This window comes from Lagopus muta, chromosome 27 (assembly GCF_023343835.1).
Source record: "Lagopus muta isolate bLagMut1 chromosome 27, bLagMut1 primary, whole genome shotgun sequence".
In the NCBI taxonomy this organism is placed as follows: Eukaryota; Metazoa; Chordata; class Aves; order Galliformes; family Phasianidae; genus Lagopus; species Lagopus muta.
In genome coordinates, this window is record NC_064459.1 from 1,501,231 (window position 1) to 1,524,060 (window position 22,830).

Consider the following 22,830-nt stretch of genomic DNA (forward strand, 5'->3'; position numbering starts at 1 on the left):
ATGTGTCCCTCCCGAGGATCCCAAAGTCCTCAAACCCCAATGTGTGCCCCCAGAACCCCATAGATGTGTCCCCATAAATGTGTCCCCCCCCACTGACCCCAATGTCCCCATAACCCCACAAATGTGCCCCCCCCAAACCCCATAGATGTGTCCCTCCCAGCCCCCAATGTCCCCAAACCCCAACGTCCCCCCCCAAAACCCCATAGACGTCCCCATAACCCCACAGACCTCCCCCCCCCCCCCCCCCCTGCAGTGACACTGCTGTCACACTCGGCTCTTTGTCCCCCTGTGCCTGGCACCGCTGTGTCACACGGCTGGCATGGGGACATTGGGGGGGGGGGGACAGCAGGGAGACGTGGGGACATCGTGGGGACATGGGGACGACATGGGGATGTGGGGACACAGCGATGTGGGGGGCATCACGGGGACACGGCTGGGATACGGGGATAAGGGGGGGATCATAGGGACATGGGGACACCATGGGGACAAGGGACACAGGGATGTGGGGACACCGTGGGGACACTGTGGGGACATGGGGATATGGGGACACAGGGATGTGGGGCATTGTGGGGACACTGGGGACATGGGGACATGGTGGGGATATGGGGACACAGGGATGTGGGGACACCATGGGGACACGGTGGGGATATGGGGACACAGGAACATGGGGACACCATGGGGGCACAAGGATAAGGGGACATCATGGGGATATGGGGACATGGAGGTGACACGGGGATATGGGGACATTTTGGGGACCTCGTGGGGATATGAGGACACAGGGACATCGGGACCTCATGGGGACATGAGGATAAGGGGACATCGGAGGGACCCCATGGGGATATGGGGACGTCATGGGGACAATGGGGACAATGGGGTATGGGGACACTGGGGGACATCGGGGGGACATGGGGACGCTGTGGGGACATGAGGATAAGGGGTGACATGGGGACTCATGGGGACACTTTGGCGACATGATGGGGTATGGGAACATGGGGATATGGGGACCGCCCACAGTGCCCCATAGCCGCCCCATAACTGCCCCATAGCTGCCCCATAGCCGCCCCATAGCTGCCCCATAGCCGCCCCATAGCCGCCCCATAGCCGCCCCATAACTGCCCCATAGCCGCCCCATAGCCGCCCCATAGCCGCCCCATAACTGCCCCATAGCCGCCCCATAGCTGCCCCATAGCCACCCCATAGCTGCCCCATAGCTGCCCCATAGCTGCCCCATAGCTGCCCCATAGCTGCCTCATAGCTGCCCCATAGCCACCCCATAGCTGCCCCATAGCCGCCCCATAGCCGCCCCATAGCTGCCTCATAGCCGCCCCATAGCCGCCCCATAGCTGCTTCATAGCTGCCCCATAGCTGCCCCATAGCTGCCCCATAACCACCCCATAACCGCCCCATAGCTGCCCCATAAGCACTCTGTACCCCACGGATGCCCACAGCCCCCCATAGGCTCCCCACACTGGGGGTGGGGCCGCCATCGTGTGTGTGCGTGGGGGGGAGGTCAGAGGTCGGGGCGGGGTCAGAGGTCAGGGCGAGGTCAGAGGTCAAGGGGCGGCTCCCAGCCCTGCGCTGCCATTGGTTCCCAGCGGGCGGCGCGCGGTCACGTGGCGGGGCGGGGCGGCGGGGCGGAGCAGCGGGGCGATGGCGGCGGCGGAGGCGGCAGCGGGTGGGAATGGGGGGCGATGGGGGCGATGTGGGGCTGCGGGGCCGCTATGGGGCTGCCGTGGGGTCGTTATGGGGCTGCTGTGGGCCTGTAGGGCCGCAGCATGATGCACCCGGTCAGCTATAGGGCAGCTGTGGGGCTGTACGGCCGTTGTGGGTGCTGTGGGGCTGCTGTGGGTGCTGTAGGGCCACTATGGGGCTGCTGTGGGGTCGCTGTGGGAGCTGTAGGGCCACTGTGGGGCGCTGTGGGGCTGTAGGGCCGCTATGGGGTCGCTATGGGGCTGTAGTGGGGGCTGTATGGTCGTTATGGCTGCTGTGGGGCCGCTGTGGGGGCTGTAGGGTCACTGTGGGGCGGCTGTAGGGCTGCTATGGGGTCGCTATGGAAGCCGTAGGGTCACTGTGGGGCCGCTGTGGGGCTGCTGTGGGGCCGCTGTGGGGCTGCTGTGGGGCCACTATGAAGCCTCCATGGAGGCTGTAGGGCCGTTATGGGGCCGTTATGGGGCTTCTATGGGGGCTGTAGGGCTGCTGTGGGGCCACTGTGGGACTGCTGTGGGGATATGGGGCTGCTGTGGGGGCTGTAGGGCCGCTATGGGGCTACTTGGTGGCTGTATTCTGTATTCGCTATGGGGATGTTATGGGGCTGCTATGGGGTCACTATGTGGATGTTATAGGGCCACTATGGGGTCACTATGGGAGCCGTGGGGCTGCTGTGGGGGTGTTATGGGGTCGCTATGCTGGCTGCAGGGCTGCTGTGGGGCAGTGAGGTCACTGTGGGGCTGTGGGGCAGCTGTGGGGCTGTGGAAGCTCTGTGGAGCTGCTATGAGGGCATGAGAACGTGATAGGGCTGTTGTAGGGCTTCTGTGGGGCTGCTATGGGATTGGGGGGACTATTATGGGGCTATAGGGCAGCTATGGGGCTGTGGGACCACTGTGAGGCTATGGGGGCTGCTATGGGGGCTGTGGGATCTCAGTGGGGCTGCTATGGGATTGTGGGGCTGTTATGGGGCATTGAGGCCACTACTAGGGCTATAGGGCAGCTGTGGGACCTCTGTGGAGCTGCTATAGGATTATGGGACTTATGGGGCATTGAGGCCACTAGTGGGGCTATAGGGCAGCTGTGGGGCTGCTGTGGGGGCTGTAGGGCCACTATGGGGGCTGCTGCGGGGGCTGTGAGACCTCAATGGGGCTGCTCTGGGGTTGTGGGGCTGTTATGGGGCAACGAGGCCACTAGTGGGGCTATAGGGCAGCTGTGGGACCTGAGTGGGGCTGCTGTGGGGAAGTGAGGCCACTAGTGGGGCTATAGGGCAGCTATGGGATCTCTATGGGGTTGCTATGGGATTGTGGGGCTGTTACGGGTCATTGAGGCCCCTCCTGAGGCTATAGGGCAGCTGTGTGGCTGTGAGACCTCAGTGGGGCCGTTATGGGGCCGCAGCCCTCACACCTTCCGCCCCACAGCCGCCCCACGGCGCCGCAGGCCGGGCCATTCTGACCCCCCGGCCCCCAGCCCCCCAGCGCCGCCCCCCAGCCCCCCCAGCCCCCCTGGGCCGTGGCGCCGCCTGCTGGGATTCGAGCTGCGCGAGGTGACGGCGTGGCAGCGCCTGGTGAAGCTGCTGCATCGACCCACCGACCCCCGCGGCGCTCGGCGCCTTCCGTGCTGCATTTGGTGAGCGGCTGGGGGGGGGGCGGGGGTCCTGGGGGTGGTTGGTGGCGGCGGTGGTGACAACGACACTGGTGGTGATGGTGGCAATGGGGAGGGTGACAGCGGTGATGGTGGAGGTGACAGCGGTGGTGGAGGTGATGGTGGCAGTGATGGTGGTGGAAGTGATGGGGGGTGGTGATGGTGGTGACGCTGATGGTGATGGCAGTGGTGGTGGTGGTGACAGCAGTGGTGGTGACGGCGTTGTGGTGGTGACAGTGACAGTGGTGGTGGTGGTGGTGCTGATGGTGACAGCAGTTGAGATGGCAGTGATGGTGGTGGTGATGGTTGGTGACAACAGTGGTGATGCTGGCAGTGGGGACGGTGGCAGTTGGTGACATTGGTGGCAGCGGTGGTGGTGATGATGGCATTGATGGTGGCGGTGACATTGCTGGTGATGGCAGTGGTGGTGGTGGTGGTCGTGTTGGTGATGGTGACTGGTGGTGGTGGTGGCACTGATGGTGACAGCGGTTGAGATGGCGGTGGTGGTGGTGGTGATGGTTGGTGACAACGGTGGTGGTGGCGGTGGGGATGGTGGCAATGGGGACGGTGACAGTGATGGTGGAGGTGATGGTGGCAGTGACGATAGTGGAAGTGGTGGGGAAAGTGACGGTGGTGACACTGATGGTGATGGCAGTGGTGGTGGTTGAGGTGATGATGACGGTGGTGGTGGTGGTTTTGGTGGCAGTTGGTGACGTTGGTGGCAGCGGTGGTGGTGATGATGGCATTGATGGTGGTGATGGTGGTGGTGGTGGCATTGCTGGTGACGGCAGTGGTGGTGGTGGTGACAGCAGTGGTGGTGACAGCATTGTGGTGACAGTGGCAGTGGTGGTGGCATTGCTGGTGATGGCAGTGGTGGTGATGGTTGTGTTGGTGATGGTGACTGGTGGTGGTGGCGCTGATGGTGACAGCGGTTGAGATGGTGATGGTGGTGGTGGTGATGGTTGGTGACAACAGTGGTGATGGTGGCAGTGGGGACGGTGACAGTGGTGGTGGAGGTGATGGTGGCAGCGATGGTGGTGGAAGTGGTGGGGGGGTGGTGATGGTGGTGACACTGATGGTGATGGCAGTGGTGGTGGTAGAGGTGACGATGACGGTGGTGGTGGTGGGAGTGGCGGTGGTGGTGGTGGCGGTGACATTGATGGTGATGGCAGTGGTTGTGGTGGTGACAGCAGTGGTGGTGACAGCGTTGTGGTGGTGACAGTGGCAGTGGTGATGGCATTGCTGGTGATGGCAGTGATGGTGGTAGAGGTGACGATGACAGTGGTGGTGATGGTTTTGGTGGCAGTTGGTGACGCTGGTGGTAGCGGTGGTGGTGATGATGGCATTGATGGTGGCGGTGATGGTGGTGGCGGTGACATTGATGGTGATGACAGTGGTGGTGGTGACGGCGTTGTGGTGGTGGCATTGCTGGTGATGGCAGTGGTGGTGACAGTGACAGCAGTGGTGGTGGCGCTGATGGTGACAGCAGTTGAGATGGTGGTGATGGTGGTGGTGATGGTTGGTGACAACGGTGGTGATGGTGGCAGTGGGGACGGTGACAGCGGTGGTGGAGGTGATGGTGGCAGCGATGGTGGTGGAAGCGATGGGGGGGTGGTGATGGTGGTGACACTGATGGTGATGGCAGTGGTTGTGGTAGAGGTGACGATGGTGGTGGTGGTGGTGGCAGTGACATTGATGGTGATGGCATTGTGGTGGTGGCAGTGGTGGTGGTGATGGTCGTGTTGGTGATGGTGACAGCAGTGGTGGTGGTGGCACTGATGGTGACAGCGGTTGAGATGGCGGTGATGGTGGTGGTGATGGTTGGTGACAACGGTGGTGGTGGCAGTGGTGATGGTGGTGGCATTGCTGGTGATGGCAGTGGGGGTGATGGTGGCGGTGGGGATGGTGACAGTGGTGTGGTGGAGGTGACAGCAGTGGTGGAGGTGATGGTGGCAGTGATGGTGGTGGAAGCGATGGGGGGGTGGTGGTGGTGACACTGATGGTGATGGCAGTGGTGGTGGTGGTGACAGCAGTGGTGGTGACAGCAGTGGTGGTGACAGTGGTGGTGGTGGTGGCATTGCTGGTGATGGCAGTGGTGGTGATGGTTGTGTTGGTGACAGTGACAGCAGTGGTGGTGGTGCTGATGGTGACAGCAGTTGAGATGGCAGTGATGGTGGTGGTGATGGTTGGTGACAACAGTGGTGATGGTGGCAATGGGGACGGTGACAGTGATGGTGGAGGTGACAGCGGTGGTGGAGGTGATGGTGGCAGTGATGGTGGTGGAAGCAATGGGGGAGGGGTGGTGATGGTGGTGACACTGATGGTGATGGCAGTGGTGGTGGTGGCACTGATGGTGACAGCGGTTGAGATGGCGGTGATGGTGGTGGTGATGGTTGGTGACAACGGTGGTGGTGGCGGTGGGGATGGTGGCAATGGGGACAGTGACAGTGATGGTGGAGGTTATGGTGGCAGCAACGGTGGTGGAAGTGGTGGGGGGGTGGTGATGGTGGTGACACTGATGGTGATGGCGGTGGTGGTGGTAGAGGTGACGATGACGGTGGGGGGTGGTGGTTTTGGTGGCAGTTGGTGACGGTGGTGGCAGCGGTGGTGGTGATGATGGCATTGATGGTGGTGATGGTGGTGGCGGGTGACATTGATGGTGACGGCGTTGTGGTGGTGACAGTGACAGTGATGGTGGTGGCACTGCTGGTGATGGCAGTGGGAGAGGTGATGGTCGTGTTGGTGATGGTGACTGGTGGTGGTGGCGCTGATGGTGACAGCAGTTGAGATGGTGGTGGTGGTGATGGTTGGTGACAACGGTGGTGGTGGCAGTGGTGATGGTGGCAATGGGGACGGTGACTGCGGTGGTGGAGGTGATGGTGGCAGCGATGGTGGTGGAAGCGATGGGGGGGGTGGTGGTGATGGTGGTGACACTGATGGTGATGGCAGTGGTGGTGGTAGAGGTGACGATGCTGGTGGTGGTTTTGGTGGCAGTTGGTGACGTTGGTGGCAGCGGTGGTGGTGATGATGGCATTGATGGTGGCGGTGATGGTGGTGGCGGTGACATTGATGGTGACGGCATTGTGGTGGCAGTGACAGCGGTGGTGGTGGCGCTGATGGTGACAGCAGTTGAGATGGTGGTGATGGTGGTGGTGATGGTTGGTGACAACAGTGGTGATGGTGGCAGTGGGGACGGTGACAGCGGTGGTGGAGGTGATGGTGGCAGTGATGGTGGTGGAAGCGATGGGGGGGTGGTGGTGGTGACACTGATGGTGATGGCAGTGGTGGTGATGGTGACAGCAGTGGTGGTGACAGTGGCAGTGGTGGTGGTGGCATTGCTGGTGATGACAGTGGTGGTGGCGCTGATGGTGACAGCGGTTGAGCGGCAGTGGTGGTGATGGTGGTGGTGATGGTTGGTGACAACAGTGGTGATGGTGGCGGTGGGGACGGTGACAGTGATGGTGGAGGTGACAGCGGTGGTGGAGGTGATGGTGGCAGCGATGGTGGTGGAAGCGATGGGGGGTGGTGATGGTGGTGGCGCTGATGGTGATGGCGGTGGTGGTGGTGGTGACGACAGTGGTGGTGACGGCGTTGTGGTGGTGACAGTGACAGTGGTGATGGTGGCATTGCTGGTGATGGCAGTGGGGGTGATGGTTGTGTTGGTGACAGTGACGGTGGTGGTGGCGCTGATGGTGACAGCAGTTGAGATGGCAGTGATGGCGGTGATGGTGTTGGTGATGGTGGTGACATGGATGGTGATGGCAGTGGTGGTGGTTGAGGTGACGATGACGGTGGCGCTGATGGTTTTGGTGGCAGTTGGTGACAGTGGTGGTAGCGGTGGTGGTGACAATGGTGGCGGTGATGGTAGCAGCTGTGGTGACAGTGATGGCATTGGTGGTGGTGGTGATGGGGGCCACATCGATGGTGATGGCAGTGGTGGCGGTGATGGCGTTGGTGACAGCGGTTGAGATGGTGGCAGTGATGGTGACGGTGGTGTGACTTTGGTGGCAGCGGTCATAATGGTGGTCGTGGAGGTGGGGACAGTGGCAGCGGTGATGGTTTCGGTGGTGGCAGTGGCAATGGTGGTGATGGCAGCGGTGGATGATGGTGCAGGTGGTGATGATGGCGGTTGATGGCGGTGATGATGGCGGTTGATGGTGGTTGGTGGTGGTGATGAGGGTGGTTGATGGTGGCAGTGGTGATGATGGCGGTGATGATGGCGGTGATGATGGCGGCGATGATGGCGGCGATGATGGCGGCGATGATGGCGGTGATGATGGCGGTGATGATGGCTGTTGATGGCGGTGATGATGGCGGTGATGATGGTGGTGATGATGGCGGTGATGATGGCGGTGATGATGGCGGTTGATGGTGGTGATGATGGCGGTGATGACGGCGGTTGATGGTGGTGATGATGGCGGTTGATGGTGGTGATGATGGCGGTGATGATGGCGGTTGATGGTGGTGATGATGGCGGTGATGATGGCGGTTGATGGCGGTGATGATGGCGGTTGATGGCGGTGATGATGGCGGTTGATGGCAGTTGATGGCGGTGATGATGGCGGTTGATGGCGGTGATGATGGCGGTGATGATGGCGGTGATGATGGCGGTTGATGGCGGTTGATGGTGGTGATGATGGCGGTTGATGGTGGTGATGGTGGCGGTTGATGGTGGCGGTTGATGGCGGTGATGGTGGTGGTGATGATGGCGGTGATGATGGCGGTGATGATGGCGGTGATGATGGCGGTTGATGGCGGTGATGATGGCGGTGATGATGGCGGTTGATGGCGGTTGATGGCGGTGATGATGGCGGTGATGATGGCGGTGATGATGGCGGTGATGATGGCGGTGATGATGGTGGTTGATGATGGTGGTTGATGATGGCGGTTGATGATGGCGGTGATGGTGGTGGTTGATGGTGGTGGTGGTTGATGGCGGTGATGATGGCGGTGATGATGGCGGTGATGATGGCGGTGATGATGGCGGTGATGATGGCGGTTGATGGCGGTGATGATGGCGGTGATGATGGCGGTGATGATGGCGGTGATGATGGCGGTGATGATGGTGGTTGATGGCGGTGATGATGGCGGTTGATGGCGGTGATGATGGCGGTGATGATGGCGGTTGATGGCGGTTGATGGCGGTGATGATGGCGGTGATGATGGCGGTGATGATGGCGGTGATGATGGCGGTGATGATGGTGGTTGATGATGGCGGTTGATGATGGCGGTGATGGTGGTGGTTGATGGTGGTGGTGGTTGATGGCGGTGATGATGGTGGTGATGATGGTGGTGATGATGGCGGTGATGATGGCGGTGATGATGGTGGTGATGGTGGTGATGACGGTGCCGATGATGGTGGCACCACTGGTGCTGCCGGTGCCAAGCCGTGACGGCTCCCCTCCACGCAGGGCTGCTGATGGTGCTGGACGTGCCGCAGGAGCGCGGCCTGGCGCGGCTGGATCATCGCTACCTGGACGGGCTGCAGGTCTGCCGCTTCCCCCTGCTGCCCGCCCTGCGGCCGCTGCCCCTGGACTGGATGTACCTGCTGTACGCCATCATGGCGCTCGGTGCGTGGGGGGAGTGAGGGGAGGGGATGGGGGGGGTCATGGAGGGGTGTGGGGTGAGAATGAGGACATGGGGGTGGGTGTGGGGTCGTGGGGATGGGGATAGGATGGGTATGGGGTCATGGGATGGATATAGGGTGGGTATGGGGTCATGGAGGGGACATGGGGTGAGAACAAGGACATTGGGGATGATATGGAGTCATGGGGGTGGCTATGGGGTGAGAATAAGGACATGGGGGTGGATGTGGGGTCATGGAGAAGGGTACAGGGTCATGGGGATGGATATAGGGTGGGTATGGGGCTGTGGGGTGGGTTTGGGGTCATTGGCATGGGGATAGGATGGGTACGGTGTCATGGGATGGATATAGGGTGGGTATGGGGTCATGGAGGGGGTATGGGGTGAGATTGAGGACATGGGGACCAGTATGGGGTCATAGAGGTGGATATGGGGTGAGAATAAGGACGTGGGGGTGGATGTGGGGTCATGGAGATGGGTATAGGATAGGGATGGGGTCTTGGGGATGGATATGGGGCAGGTAAAGGGGTCATGGAGGGGATATGGGGTGAGAATGAGGACATGGGGGTGGATGTGGGGTTGTGGGGATGGGGATAGGATGGGTATGGGGTCATGGGATGGATATAGGGTGGGTATGGGGTCATGGAGGGGACATGGGGTCAGATTGAGGACATGGGGGTGGATGTGGGGTCATGGGGATGGGGATAGGATAGGGATGGGGTCATGGGATGGATATAGGGTGGGTACGGGGTCACGGGGATGGATATAGGATGGGTATGGGGCCGTGGGGTGGGTTTGGGGTCATTGGCATGGGGATAGGATGGGTATGGGGTCATGGGAATGGATATAGGGTGGGTATGGGGCCGTGGGGTGGGTTTGGGGTCATTGGCATGGGGATAGGATGGGTATGGGGTCATGGGATGGATATAGGGTGGGTATGGGCTCATGGAGGGGGTATGGGGTGAGAACAAGGACATGGGGATGATATGGAGTCATGGGGGTGGCTATGGGGTGAGAATGAGGACATGGGGGTGGGTATGGGGTCATGTGGTTGGGTCATGGGGATGGGGATCGGGTCATGGGGGGGGGATGTGGGGTTTTTGGTATGGGGTCATGGGAATGGGGACGTGGGAGTGGGTGCGGGGTGAGGGGGATGGGTGCGGGGGTGGTGCTGCTGGGTACCTGGCGACATGGGGGATGAGGGGCTGAGAGTGGGGATGGGGTCAGGGGGTCATGGGGAAGGGTTTGGGGTGAGTATAGGGGCATGGGGGTGGGCGTGGGTCCCTGGGGATGGATATGGGGCCGTGGTTGGTGCGGGGGGATCGTGGGGATGGGGGCAGTGGGGGGGGGACGGGGGGTATAAAGGGTCCTGGGGTGGGGATTTGGGGTGACGTGGGGATTTGGGGTGATGTGGATGCGGGCGCCGCAGGCGCGCTGGGGGTGATGCTGGGCTGCTGCTACCGGCTGAGCGCCGTGGCCTTCCTGGCGCCATATTGGTACGTGCTGCTGCTGGACAAGGCCAGCTGGAACAACCACTCCTACCTGTACGGCCTGCTGGCCTTCCAGCTGGCGCTGCTGGGCGCCGACCGATACGGGTAGGGGGCGGGGGGGGCTGTGGGGTGGGGGGGGGGCTGTGGGAGGTTGGGGGAGCTGTGGGGTGGGGGGGGGGTTGGGGGGCTGTGGGGCTGTGGGGCTGTGGGGGGGGGGTTTTGGGGGGGGTTGGGCAGGCTTTAGGGGGGGATTTGGGGGGGATTTAGGGGAGTTGGGGCTGGGGGGGGATTTAGGGGGGTGTTGGGCAGGCTTTAGGGGGGTGTTTGGGGGGATTTAGGGGTATTGGGTCTGTGGGGGGGATTTAGGGGGGTTGGGGCTGTGGGGGGGGATTTAGGGAGGGATTTAGGGGGGTTGGGGCTGTGGGGGGGATTTAGGGGTTTGGGGCCGTGGGGGGGTCTTTGGGGGGGCTATAGGGGGGCCGGGGCTGTGGGGGGAGGCACAGGGATGTGGGGATATGGGGTTATAGGGACATCACTGGGGTCATCGTGGGGATGCGGGGGTGTGGGGTCATGGGGATGGGGGCGATACAGGGATGTGGGGACGTGGGGATATGGGGACATGGAGACACCAGAACATGGAGGCATGGGGATATGGGGACAGCGGGACATGGGGACGTGGAGATATGAGGATGAGGGACGGGGGGCACAGGAGGGTGGGGGTATGGAGGTGTGGGGACACAGGAACACGGCTGTATGGGGATGTGAGGGTCCAGGGACATCATGGGGATGTGGGGATATGGAGGCCCGGGGGGACATGGGGACATCTTGGGGACATGGGGATACGAGGCCGTGGAGGTACTGGGATGTGGGGTGGGGGCGATGGGAGGAGGGGTGGGGAGCTGCAGGTGGGGTCTGGGGCAGCGGAGCAGAGGGGTGTGGGGTGTCCCATGGGATCGGGGTCCCCACGGGGTGACGCGGCCCTGATGTCCCCACGCTTCCCGATGGGTCCCCGTGTCTCGCTGTCCCCAAGGGGCGGCCGTGCCGCCACCCCACGGCGCTCACATCCCCTCGGTGCCACCCCCCGTGTCCCCACAGCTCCATCGATGGCCTCTTCCGCCCGCAGAAGCGCAACGCTCACGTCCCCCTCTGGAACTACACCCTGCTGCGGGCCCAGGTGGGTGCCGCCCCGCCGCGTCCCCCCCTGCCGCATCCCCCCCTGCCATCCCCAGCGGGGGACGTCACCGTGTGTCCCCACAGATCTTCATCGTCTACTTCATCGCGGGGCTGAAGAAGTTGGATGCTGACTGGGTGGGGGGGTACTCCATGGCGTCCCTGGCGCGGCACTGGCTCTTCTCCCCATTTCGGTGAGCGGGGTGGGGTGGGTTGGGTTGGAGTTGGGTTGGGTTGGAGTTGGGTTGGAGTTGAGTTGGGTTGGGTTGGGTTGGGTTGGGCTGTGTTGGCTCGGTGAGTTGGGCTGGGTGGGGTGGGTTGGTTGGCATGGATTGAGTTGGCTTGGGTCAACTTGAGTTGAGTCAGGTTGGAGTGGGGTTGGGTTGGAGTTGAGTTGGGTTGGAGTTGAGTTGGGTTGGAGTTGAGTTGGAGTTGGGTTGGGTTGGAGTTGAGTTTGAGTTGGGTTGGAGTCGGGTTGGAGTTGGGTTGGGTTGGAATTGGGTTGGGTTTGATTGGGTTGGGCTGGTTGGGTTGGTTGAGTTCAGATGGGTCGAGTTGGGCTGAGCTGGTTGGATTTGAATTGGGTTGGAGTTGGGTTGGGTTGGAGTTGGGTTGGGTTGGAGTTGGGTTGGGTTGCAGTAGGGTTGGGCTGAGCTGAGTTGGGCTTGAATGGCTTGGGCTGGGTTTGTTGGGTTGGAGTTAAGTTGGGTTGAGTTGGGTTGGTTGGTTTTGAGTAGGGTTGGGTTGAGTTGGGCTGGGTTGGTTGGGTTGGTTGGGTAGGGCTGGTTGGTTGGGTCGGGTTGGTTTTGAGTTGGGTCGAGTTGAGTTGGGTTGGGTCAAGTTGGGCTTGATTGGGTTGGGCTGGTTGGTTGGGTTGGTTTTGAGTTGGGTCGAGTTGAGTTGGGTTGGGTCGAGTTGGGCTTGATTGGGTTGGGCTGGTTGGGTTGGGTTGGTTTTGAGTTGGGTCGAGTTGAGTTGAGTTGGGTTGGGTCAAGTTGGGCTTGATTGGGCTGGTTGGGTTGGTTGGGTTGGGTTGGTTTGCGTTGGGTTGGTTGGGTTGGGTTGGGCTGATTGGTTGGGCTGGTTGGGCTGGTTGGGTTGGTAGGGTTGGTTGGGTTGGTTGGGTGGGGTTGGGCTGATTGTTTGGGCTGGTTGGGCTGGTTGGTTGGGTTGGTAGGGTTGGGCTGGTTGGGCTGGTTGGGTTGGTAGGGTTGGTTGGGCTGGTTGGGTTGGGCTGATTGGTTGGGTTGGTTGGGTGGGATTGGGCTGATTGGTTGGGTTGGTTGGGTTGGTTGGGCTGGTTGGGCTGGTTGGTTGGGTTGGTTGGGTTGGGTTGGGCTGGTTGGGTTGGTAGGGTTGGATTGGTTGGGTTGGGCTGATTGGTTGGGTTGGTTGGGCTGGTTGGTTGGGTTGGTTGGGCTGGTTGGTTGGGTTGGTAGGGTTGGGTTGGTTGGTTGGGTTGGTAGGGTTGGTTGGTTGGATTGGTTGGGTTGGGTTGGGCTGGTTGGTTGGGTTGGTTGGTTGGGTTGGTTGGATTGGTTGGGTTGGGTTGGGCTGGTTGGGTTGGTAGGGTTGGATTGGTTGGGTTGGACTGATTGGTTGGGTTGGTTGGGCTGGTTGGTTGGGTTGGTTGGGCTGGTTGGTTGGGTTGGTAGGGTTGGGTTGGTTGGTTGGGTTGGTAGGGTTGGTTGGTTGGGTTGGTTGGTTGGGTTGGTTGGTTGGGTTGGTAGGGTTGGGTTGGTTGGTTGGGTTGGTAGGGTTGGTTGGTTGGGTTGGTAGGGTTGGTTGGGTTGGGCTGATTGGTAGGGTTGGTTGGGTTGGGTTGGGCTGGTTGGTTGGGCTGGTTGGTTGGGTTGGGTTGGTTGGGTTGGGTTGGGCTGGTTGGGTTGGTAGGGTTGGATTGGTTGGGTTGGGCTGATTGGTTGGGTTGGTTGGGCTGGTTGGTTGGGTCGGTAGGGTTGGGTTGGTTGGTTGGGTTGGGCTGATTGGTTGGGTCGGTTGGGCTGGTTGGTTGGGTCGGTAGGGTTGGGTTGGTTGGTTGGGTTGGTTGGGTTGGGTTGGGCTGGTTGGTTGGGTTGGTAGGGTTGGGTTGGTTGGGCTGATTGGTTGGGTTGGTTGGTTGGGTTGGTTGGGTTGGTTGGTTGGGTTGGTGGATTTCACAGAATCATAGTGACGGGGTTGGAACAGCCATGCGCTCACGTATCCAACCGCCTGTGGGTCGGGGCGGCGCGGTGCCGCAGGCTGCTGCTGTCGGAGGAGCTGACGAGCCGGCTGGTGGTGCACGGCGGGGGCCTGGCGCTGGATCTCTCCGCCGGCTTCCTCCTCTTCTTCGACGCCACGCGGCCCCTCGGCCTCGTCCTCGTCACCTACTTCCACTGCATGAACTCACAGCTCTTCAGCATCGGTGACGCATGGGGGGGGCGGTGCCGGGGGGGTCCCTGGGTTGGGGGGGGGGATCTGTGCCGGGGGTCTCGAACGCCGTCCCCGTGTCCCTGCGTCCCCCCGTCCCCACAGATGTTGCCCTGTTCTATGCAGGGGTCTCAGAGGCGTCCCTCGTGTCCCTGTGTCCCCATAGATGTCCCTCTACCCCACGCAGGGGACATTTGGGGGTCCCTAACTTTGTCCCTTGTCCCCATCCGTGTCCCCCTTCCCCACAAAGAGGATCCCTGATGTCCCCGTGTCCCCCTGTCCCCATGGATGCCCTACGTCATGCAGGGGATGCTGGGGAGTCTGTAAGTTTGTCCCCATGTCCCTGTGACCCCGTGTCCTCAGGGATGTCGTCCTGCTGGGGACACCAGGGGGTCCTTCGTGTCCCTGTGACCCCATGTCCCTATAGATGTCCCCCTGCCCCACATTGGGGACATTGAGGGGGTCCCTAATGTCCCTGTGTCCCCATGTCCCCATTGATGTCCCCCTACCCCATGCAGGGGACTCTGAAGGATCCGTAATGTGTCCCCAAATCCCTATAGATGTCCCCCTGCCCCACATGGGGACATTGAGGGGGTCCCTGATATTCCTGTGTCCCCATACATGTCCCCCTACACCACGGTGGCGACATGTGGGGGTCCCTAACATTGTCCCTGTGCCCCCATAGATGTTCCCCTACCCCATGCAGAGGACTCTGGAGGATCCCTAATGTCCCCATGGCCCTATAGATGTCCCCCCGCCCCAAGCAGGGGGCACTGGGGGGTCCCTAACTTTGTCCCTGTGTCCCCATGTCCCCATAATGTCCCTGTTCCCCATGCAGGGGGCACTCAGGGGTCCCTAACATTGTCCCTGTGTCCCCATAGATGTTTCCCTACCCCATGCAGAGGACTCTGGGGGATCCCTAATGTCCTTGTCCCCCCACATCCCCATAATGTCCCCATAATGTCCCCATAATGTCCCCATAATGTCCCTGTTCCCCATGCAGGGGCACTCAGGGGTCCCTAACATTGTCCCTGTGTCCCCCTACCCCACGCAGGGGGTTCTGAGGGATCCCTAATGTCCCTGTCCCCATAATGTCCCCCCCTGTCCCCCCCCGTCCCCTCAATGTCCCCGTTCCCCATACAGGGGCACTCAGGGGTCCCTAACGTTGTCCCTGTGTCCCCCTGCCCCATGCAGGGGATTCAGAGGGATCCTAATGTCCCTGTCCCCATAATGTCCCCCCCTGTCCCCCCCCTGTCCCCTCAATGTCCCCGTTCCCCATACAGAGGCATTACGGGGTCCCTAACGCCGTCCCCCCCACAGGGATGTTCTCGTACACCATGCTGGCCAGCAGTGGGCTGTTCTGCCACCCCTCGTGGCCTCGCCGCCTGTTGTCCCGCTGCCCACGATGGCTGCAGGGGCTGCTGCCCACCACGGCCCCCCCCCCAGCGCAGCCCTGACTGTCACTATGGGGGGCGGGGGGGCCGCGTGGCGCCCGGCGCTGAGGCAGCAGCTGGCAGCCGCCTTCACGGTGCTCTACGTGCTGGAGCAGCTCTTCCTGCCCTACTCCCACTTCATCACACAGGTGGGGGCGCCGCCGGGGGGCAGGGGGGGGGATTTGGGGGGGTGGGAGGGGGAGGAGGGGTGATGTGTGGGGATGATGGGGGGGGGGAGGCGTAGGGAGTCTGCATAGGGAGACATGGGTACAGGGAGACATCTATAGGGACATGGAGACACAGGGACAATAGGGACCCCCAGTGTCCCCAGCAGGATGACATCCCTGAGGACACGGGGTCATAGGGATGTGGGGGCACTGCTGGGGGACATGGGGGGGGGGGAAGGGGGGGAAGGGAGGGGGGGGGCGTTCAGTGGGGTGGGGACATTGCTGGGGGGGCCGTGGGGGTATAGGGACATCAGTAGGGGGCACATAGGGACAGGGGAGATTGGTGGTGGGGACATGGGGACACTGGTGGGGGGCGTATAGGGGAGTGGGAACGCTGCTGGGGGGCGTATAGGGGAGTGGGAACGCTGCTGGGGGCACATGGGGGCATGGGGACACTGGTGGGGGGCACATGGGGATGTGGGGACATTGGTGAGGGGGGCATAGGGACATAGGGACACTGGTGGGGGGCACGTGTGGTTGCAGGACAGCACTGGGGGGGACGTGGGGACATTGGAAGGGGGCGTATAGGGGTGTGGGGACATCAGTGGGGGGCACCAGGACGGTGCTGGGGGGCACATGGGGAACTGGGGTCATTGGGGGGGTCGCAGAGGGACATGGGGACAGTGCTGGGAGCAAATGGGGACAGTGGGGGGGGGGGCAAACAGAGACACTGCTGGGGGATGCATAGGGACATGGGGACGTTAATGGGGGACACAAAGGGACGTGGGGGCACTGCTGGGGGCTGGGGGACATGGGGGGGGGACGGACACGTCAGCAGGGGGCATTCAGTGGGGTGGGGACATTGCTGGGGGGGCCGTGGGGGTATAGGGACATCAGTAGGGGGCACATAGGGACAGGGGGAGATTGGTGGTGGGGACATGGGGACACTGGTGGGGGGCACATGGGGATGTGGGGACATTGGGGGGCACATAGGGACACAGGGACACCGCTGGGGGGGCACATGAGAGTGTGAGGACATCAGTGGGGGGCACAGGGACGGTGCTGGGGGGCACATGGGGAACTGGGGTCGTTGGTGGGGGGCGTATAGGGGTGTGAGGGCACTGCTGGGGGGCACGTGGTGGCATTGGCAGTGCTGGGGGTCTTACAGGGACACAGGGACACTGGTGGGGGGGCACATGGGGATATGGGGACATCGGTGGGGGCACATGGGAAACTGGGGTCATTGGTGGGGGGGTCACAGAGGGACATGGGGACACTGGTGGGGGGCACATGGGGATACGGGGACGCTGGTGGGGGGGCACATGGGGACACTGGTGGGGGGGCGCATGGGGATATGGGGATATTGATGGGGGACATATGGGGATATGGGGACACTGGTGGGGGGCAGATGGGGATATGGGGATACTGGGGGCACATGGGGATAGGGGGACATCGATGGGGGGGATATGGGGACATCGGTGGGGGGCACATAGGGACATGGGGAGATTGGTGGTGGGGACATGGGGACACTGGTGGGGGGCATATGGGGAAGTGGGAACACTGCTGGGGGCACATGGGGGCATGGGGACACTGGTGGGGAGGACACAGGGAAACTGATGGGGGGCACATGGGGAACTGGGGTCGTTGGTGGGGGGGGTCACAGAGGGACATGGGGACATTGGTGGGGGCGTATAGGGGTGTGAGGACACTGGTGGGGGGCACGTGGTGACATTGGCAGCGCTGGGGGTCTTACAGGGACGTTGGTGGGGGGGCATAGGGATATGGGGACGCTGGTGGGGGGCACATGGGGATATGGGGGCACTGGTGGGGGGGTACATAGGGTCACAGGGACACTGGTGGGGGGGCACATGGGGAACTGGGGTCATTGTTGGGGGGGGTCACAGAGGGACATGGGGACACTGGTGGGGGGCATATAGGGACACAGGGACATCGATGGGGGGCACATGGGGATATGGGGACATCGGTGGGGGGGGCATAGGGACATAGGGACACTGGTGGGGGCACGTGTGGTTGCAGGACAGCACTGGGGGGGACGTGGGGACATTGGAGGGGGGCGTATAGGGGTGTGGGGACATCAGTGGGGGGCACAGGGACGGTGCTGGGGGGCACATGGGGAACTGGGGGCATGTGGGGGGTCGCAGAGGGACATGGGGACAGTGCTGGGAGCAAATGGGGACAGTGGGGGGGGGCACACAGAGACACTGCTGGGGGATGCATAGGGACATGGGGACGTTAATGGGGGACACAAAGGGACGTGGGGGCACTGCTGGGGGCTGGGGGACATGGAGGGGGGGGGGGGATGGAGAGGGGGCGTTCAGTGGGGTGGGGGACATTGCTGGGGGGGCCATGGGGGTATAGGGACATCGGTGGGGGGCACATAGGGACATGGGGAGATTGGTGGTGGGGACATGGGGACACTGGTGGGGGGCGTATGGGGAAGTGGGAACACATGGGGGCATGGGGACACTGGTGGGGGGCAAATAGGGACACAGGGACACCTCTGGGGGGGCACATGAGAATGTGAGGACATCAGTGGGGGGCACAGGGACGGTGCTGGGGGGCACATGGGGAACTGGGGTCATTGGTGGGGGGGGTCACAGAGGGACACGGGGACATTGGTGGGGGGCGTATAGGGGTGTGAGGACACTGGTGGGGGGCACGTGGTGACATTGGCAGCGCTGGGGGTCTTACAGGGACATTGGTGGGGGGGCATGGGGATACGGGGACGCTGGTGGGGGGCACATAGGGTCACAGGGACACTGGTGGGGGGGCGCATGGGGATATGGGGACATTGATGGGGGGCATATGGGGATATGGGGACACTGGTGGGGGGCAGATGGGGATATGGGGATACTGGGGGCACATGGGGGTAGGGGGACACTAGTGGGCACATAGGGACACAGGGACAGTGCTGGGGGGCACATGGGGAACTGGGGTCATTGGTGGGGGGGGTCACAGAGGGACATGGGGACATTGTTGGGGGGCGTATAAGGGAGTGGGAATGCTGCTGGGGGCACATGGGGGCATGGGGACACTGGTGGGGGGCACATAGGGATACAGGGACATTGGGGGGGGGGGTACATGGGGACACAGGGACACCGCTGGGGGGGCACATGGGGATATGGGGATATTGATGGGGGGCATATGGGGATATGGGGCCACTGGTGGGGGGCACATAGGGACACAGGGATGGTGCTGGGGGGCACATGGGGAACTGGGGTCATTGGTGGGGGGGTCACAGAGGGACATGGGGACATTGGTGGGGGGCGTATAGGGGTGTGAGGGCACTGCTGGGGGGCACGTGGTGACATTGGCAGCGCTGGGGGTCTTACAGGGACGTTGGTGGGGGGCATGGGGATACGGGGACGCTGGTGGGGGGCACATGGGGATATGGGGGCACTGGTGGGGGGGTACATAGGGTCACAGGGACACTGGTGGGGGGGCACATGGGGAACTGGGGTCATTGTTGGGGGGGGTCACAGAGGGACATGGGGACACTGGTGGGGGGCATATAGGGACACAGGGACACTGCTGGGGGGGTGCATAGGGATATGGGGATATTGATGGGGGACATATGGGGATATGGGGACCCTGGTGGGGGGCACATAGGGACACAGGGACGGTGCTGGGGGGCACATGGGGAACTGGGGTCATTGGTGGGGGGGTCACAGAGGGACACAGGGACATTGGTGGGGGCGTATAGGGGTGTGAGGACACTGCTGGGGGGCACGTGGTGGCATTGGCAGCGCTGGGGGTCTTACAGGGACATTGGTGGGGATGTGGGGCAGCGGTGGGCTGGCAGCCATGCTGTGCCATCTGTGCCCCCCAGGGCTACAACAGCTGGACCAAGGGGCTGTACGGCTACTCGTGGGACATGATGGTGCACTCCCGCTTCCACCAGCACGTGAAGATCACCTACAGGGACGGGCTGACGGGGGAGGTGGGCTACCTGAAACCAGGGGTGAGCGATGCGGCCCTGCGGGGCTTTGGGGGGGGGGTTTGGGGGGGTTGGGGGGGGTCTGCGCTCTGATAGAGGGGGGCTGTAGGTGTTCACGCAGACCCGGCGCTGGAAGGACCATGCAGACATGCTGAAGCAATACTCGACGTGCCTGAGCCAAATCCTGCCCCAGTACAACGTGTCCCAGCCCCAGATCTACTTCGACATCTGGGTGTCCATCAACGACCGCTTCCAGCAGAGGTGGGGGCGCTGGGGGGGCTGAGGGGGCTGGGGGGGGCTGAACACGGAGCTGCTTTGGGTGGGGGGAGTGCGTGGGGGTGGGGGAACGTGGGGGGATGTTGGGGTTCCAGTGGGGCGCTGACCCCATCGGTGGGGACACAGGGGACATCGGTGCTTCCAGTAGAGGTGGGGACGCTGTGGGGGTCCTGTGGGGCGCTGACCCCATCGGTGGGGACATGTATGGGGACACTGAGGGGGCCAGTGGGGTGCTGATCCTTCAGTAGGGACACATATGGGGACACTAGGAGACCAATGGGGCGCTGACCCCATTGGTGGGGACATGAATGGGGACATCGGTGCTTCCAGTAGAAGTGGGGACACGTATGGGGACGTTGTGGGGGTCCTGTGGGGCACTGACCCCATCCATAGGGAAATGTGGGGACACTGAGGGTCCTGTGGGGCACTGACTTCATCTGTGTCCAGTTGAGGTGGGGGCACAAATGGGGACACTGAGATGTGGGGATGTTGGGATCCTGTGGGGTGAGGGCACGTTTGGGGACATTGGAGGTGCCCTCAGGGGCACTGACCTCATCAATAGGGACACATATGGGGACAGTGAGGGGGTCCAGTGGGGCACTGACCCCTATAACTGCATCCAGTAGAGGTGGGGACATGTATGGGGACGTTGTGGGGGTCCTGTGGGGCACTGACCCCATCACTGTGGTCCAATGGAGGTGGGGACACATATGGGGACATTGGGGGGGTCCTCAGGGGCACTGGCCCCATCAATGTCCCACATGGTGCTGACCCCACTGGTGGGGACACAAATGGGGACATCACTGCTTCCAGTAGAGGTGGGGACACGTATGGGGACGTTGTGGGGGTCCAGTGGGGCACTGACCCCCATCCATAGGGAAATGTGGGGACACTGAGGGTCCGGTGGGGCACTGACTTCATCTCTGTGCCCAATAGAGGTGGGGACACAAATGGGGACACTGAGATGTGGGGACATTGGTGGGATCCTGTGGGGTGAGGGCACAATTGGGGACATTGGAGGGGTCCTGTGGGGCACTGACCCCATCAATAGGGACACGTATGGGGACAGTGAGGGGGTCCAGTGGGGTGCTGACCCCATCACTGCATCCAATAGAGATGGGGACACACATGGGGACACTGGGGGTCCTGTGGGGCACTGACCCCATCACTGTGGTCCAATGGAGGGTGGGGACACGTGGGGACATTGGGGGGGTCCTCAGGGGCACTGACCCCACTGGTGGGGACACAAATGGGGACATCACTGCTTCCAGTACAGGTGGGGACACGTATGGGGACGTTGTGAGGGTCCTGTGGGGCACTGACCCCATCACTGTGGTCCAGTGGAGGTGGGGACACAAATGGGGACATCGGGGGGGTCCTCAGGGGCACTGACCCCATCAATAGGGACACACATGGGGACAGTGAGGGGGCCAGTGGGGCACTGACCCCACTGGTGGGGACACAAATGGGGACATCAGTGCTTCCAGTAGAGGTGGGGACACGTATGGGGACGCTGTGGGGGTCCTGTGGGGCACTGACCCCATCTCTGTGCCCAATAGAGGTGGGGACACAAATGGGGACACCGAGATGTGGGGATGTCAGTGGGATCCTGTGGGGTGAGGGCACAATTGGGGACGTTTGTAGAGGTGGGGACACTGGGGGGTCGTGTGGGGCGCTGACCCCATCAATAGGGACACATGGGGACACTGGGGGTCCTGTGGGGCGCTGACCCCATCAGCACTTCCAACAAAGGTGAGGATGCAGGCAGGGACATCAGTGGGGGCACACAGGGACACTGGGAGGGTTGCTGCCCCCAACACTGCATCCAGTCGAGGGGGGGACGCGTGGGGGGACACGGGGACATCGCTGGGGCCACTTGTGGGGGACGCTGGGGGCGCTGGTGGGATGGGGACACACACGGGGACGCAGGGAGGGTTGTGTGGGGCGCCGGCCCCACTGGTGACCCTGCAGGTTGGTGGACCCACGGGTGGATCTGGTGACGGCGGAATGGTCCCCATGGCGCCCCACACCGTGGCTGCTGCCGCTGCTGGTGGAGCTGTCGCCATGGAGGGAGAAGCTGCAGGAGCTGGAGAGCGGCCTGGACGGACACACGGACGTCGTCTTCATCGCTGACTTCCCCGGTAGGAGAGCGGGGGGCTCCTGTGGGCCCCGGTGGTTTTGAGTCCAAATGGAAGGCGATGGGCGGGTTGGAATGGGGGCGAGGGATGGGGTGGGATGGGGTGGGATGGGATGGGGTGGGATGGGATGGGGTGGGATGGGGTGGGATGGGGTGGGATGGGGTGGGATGGGATGGGATGGGATGGGATGGGATGGGATGGGATGGGATGGGGTGGGATGGGATGGGGTGGGGTGGGATGGATGGGGTGGGATGGGGTGGGATGGGATGGGATTTGGGATGGGAGGGGAGGGGATGGGATGGGATGGGATGGGATGGGGTGGGATGGATGGGGTGGGGTGGATGGGATGGATGGGGTGGGATGGATGGGGTGGGATGGATGGGGTGGGATGGGGTGGGATGGGATGGGATGGGATTTGGGATGGGAGGGGAGGGGATGGGATGGGATGGGGTGGGATGGATGGGGTGGGGTGGATGGGGTGGATGGGATGGATGGGGTGGGATGGATGGGGTGGGATGGGATGGGATTTGGGATGGGATTTGGGATGGATGGGGTGGATGGGGTGGGGTGGGATGGGAGGGGAGGGGATGGGAGGGGATGGGATGGGATGGATGGGGTGGAATGGGGTGGGATGGGAGGAGATGGGGTGGGGTGGGGTGGGAGGGGAGGGGATGGGGAAATGGAATGGGGGTGGTTGGATGGTTGGGGGGATCAGGATGGGGGTGAGTGGGGGTGGATGGGATTTGGGGTGATTGGATGGGGTTGGATTGGGTGGAGCTGGATTGGATGGGATTGGGGTGGATGGATGGCATGGAGTTGGGGTGGATGGGGTTGGATTGGATGGGGTAGGGGTTGATG

General features: G+C 62.4%; 1 protein-coding gene across 1 annotated transcript; it reads left to right on the top strand.

The window, feature by feature from the left end:
* The first annotated feature begins 2,965 nt into the window (after positions 1-2,965).
* On the top strand, positions 2,966-22,046 carry GGCX (gamma-glutamyl carboxylase). Its single transcript, XM_048928218.1, is given in 12 exon segments — positions 2,966-3,298; positions 3,300-3,333; positions 8,760-8,918; positions 10,361-10,526; positions 11,517-11,595; positions 11,679-11,785; positions 13,832-13,995; positions 15,321-15,428; positions 15,431-15,582; positions 19,451-19,582; positions 19,668-19,819; positions 21,806-22,046. Coding segments are annotated over 12 exon segments (1,782 nt in total). The 5' UTR covers positions 2,966-2,980; the 3' UTR covers positions 22,017-22,046.
* The last annotated feature ends 784 nt before the right edge of the window (positions 22,047-22,830 follow it).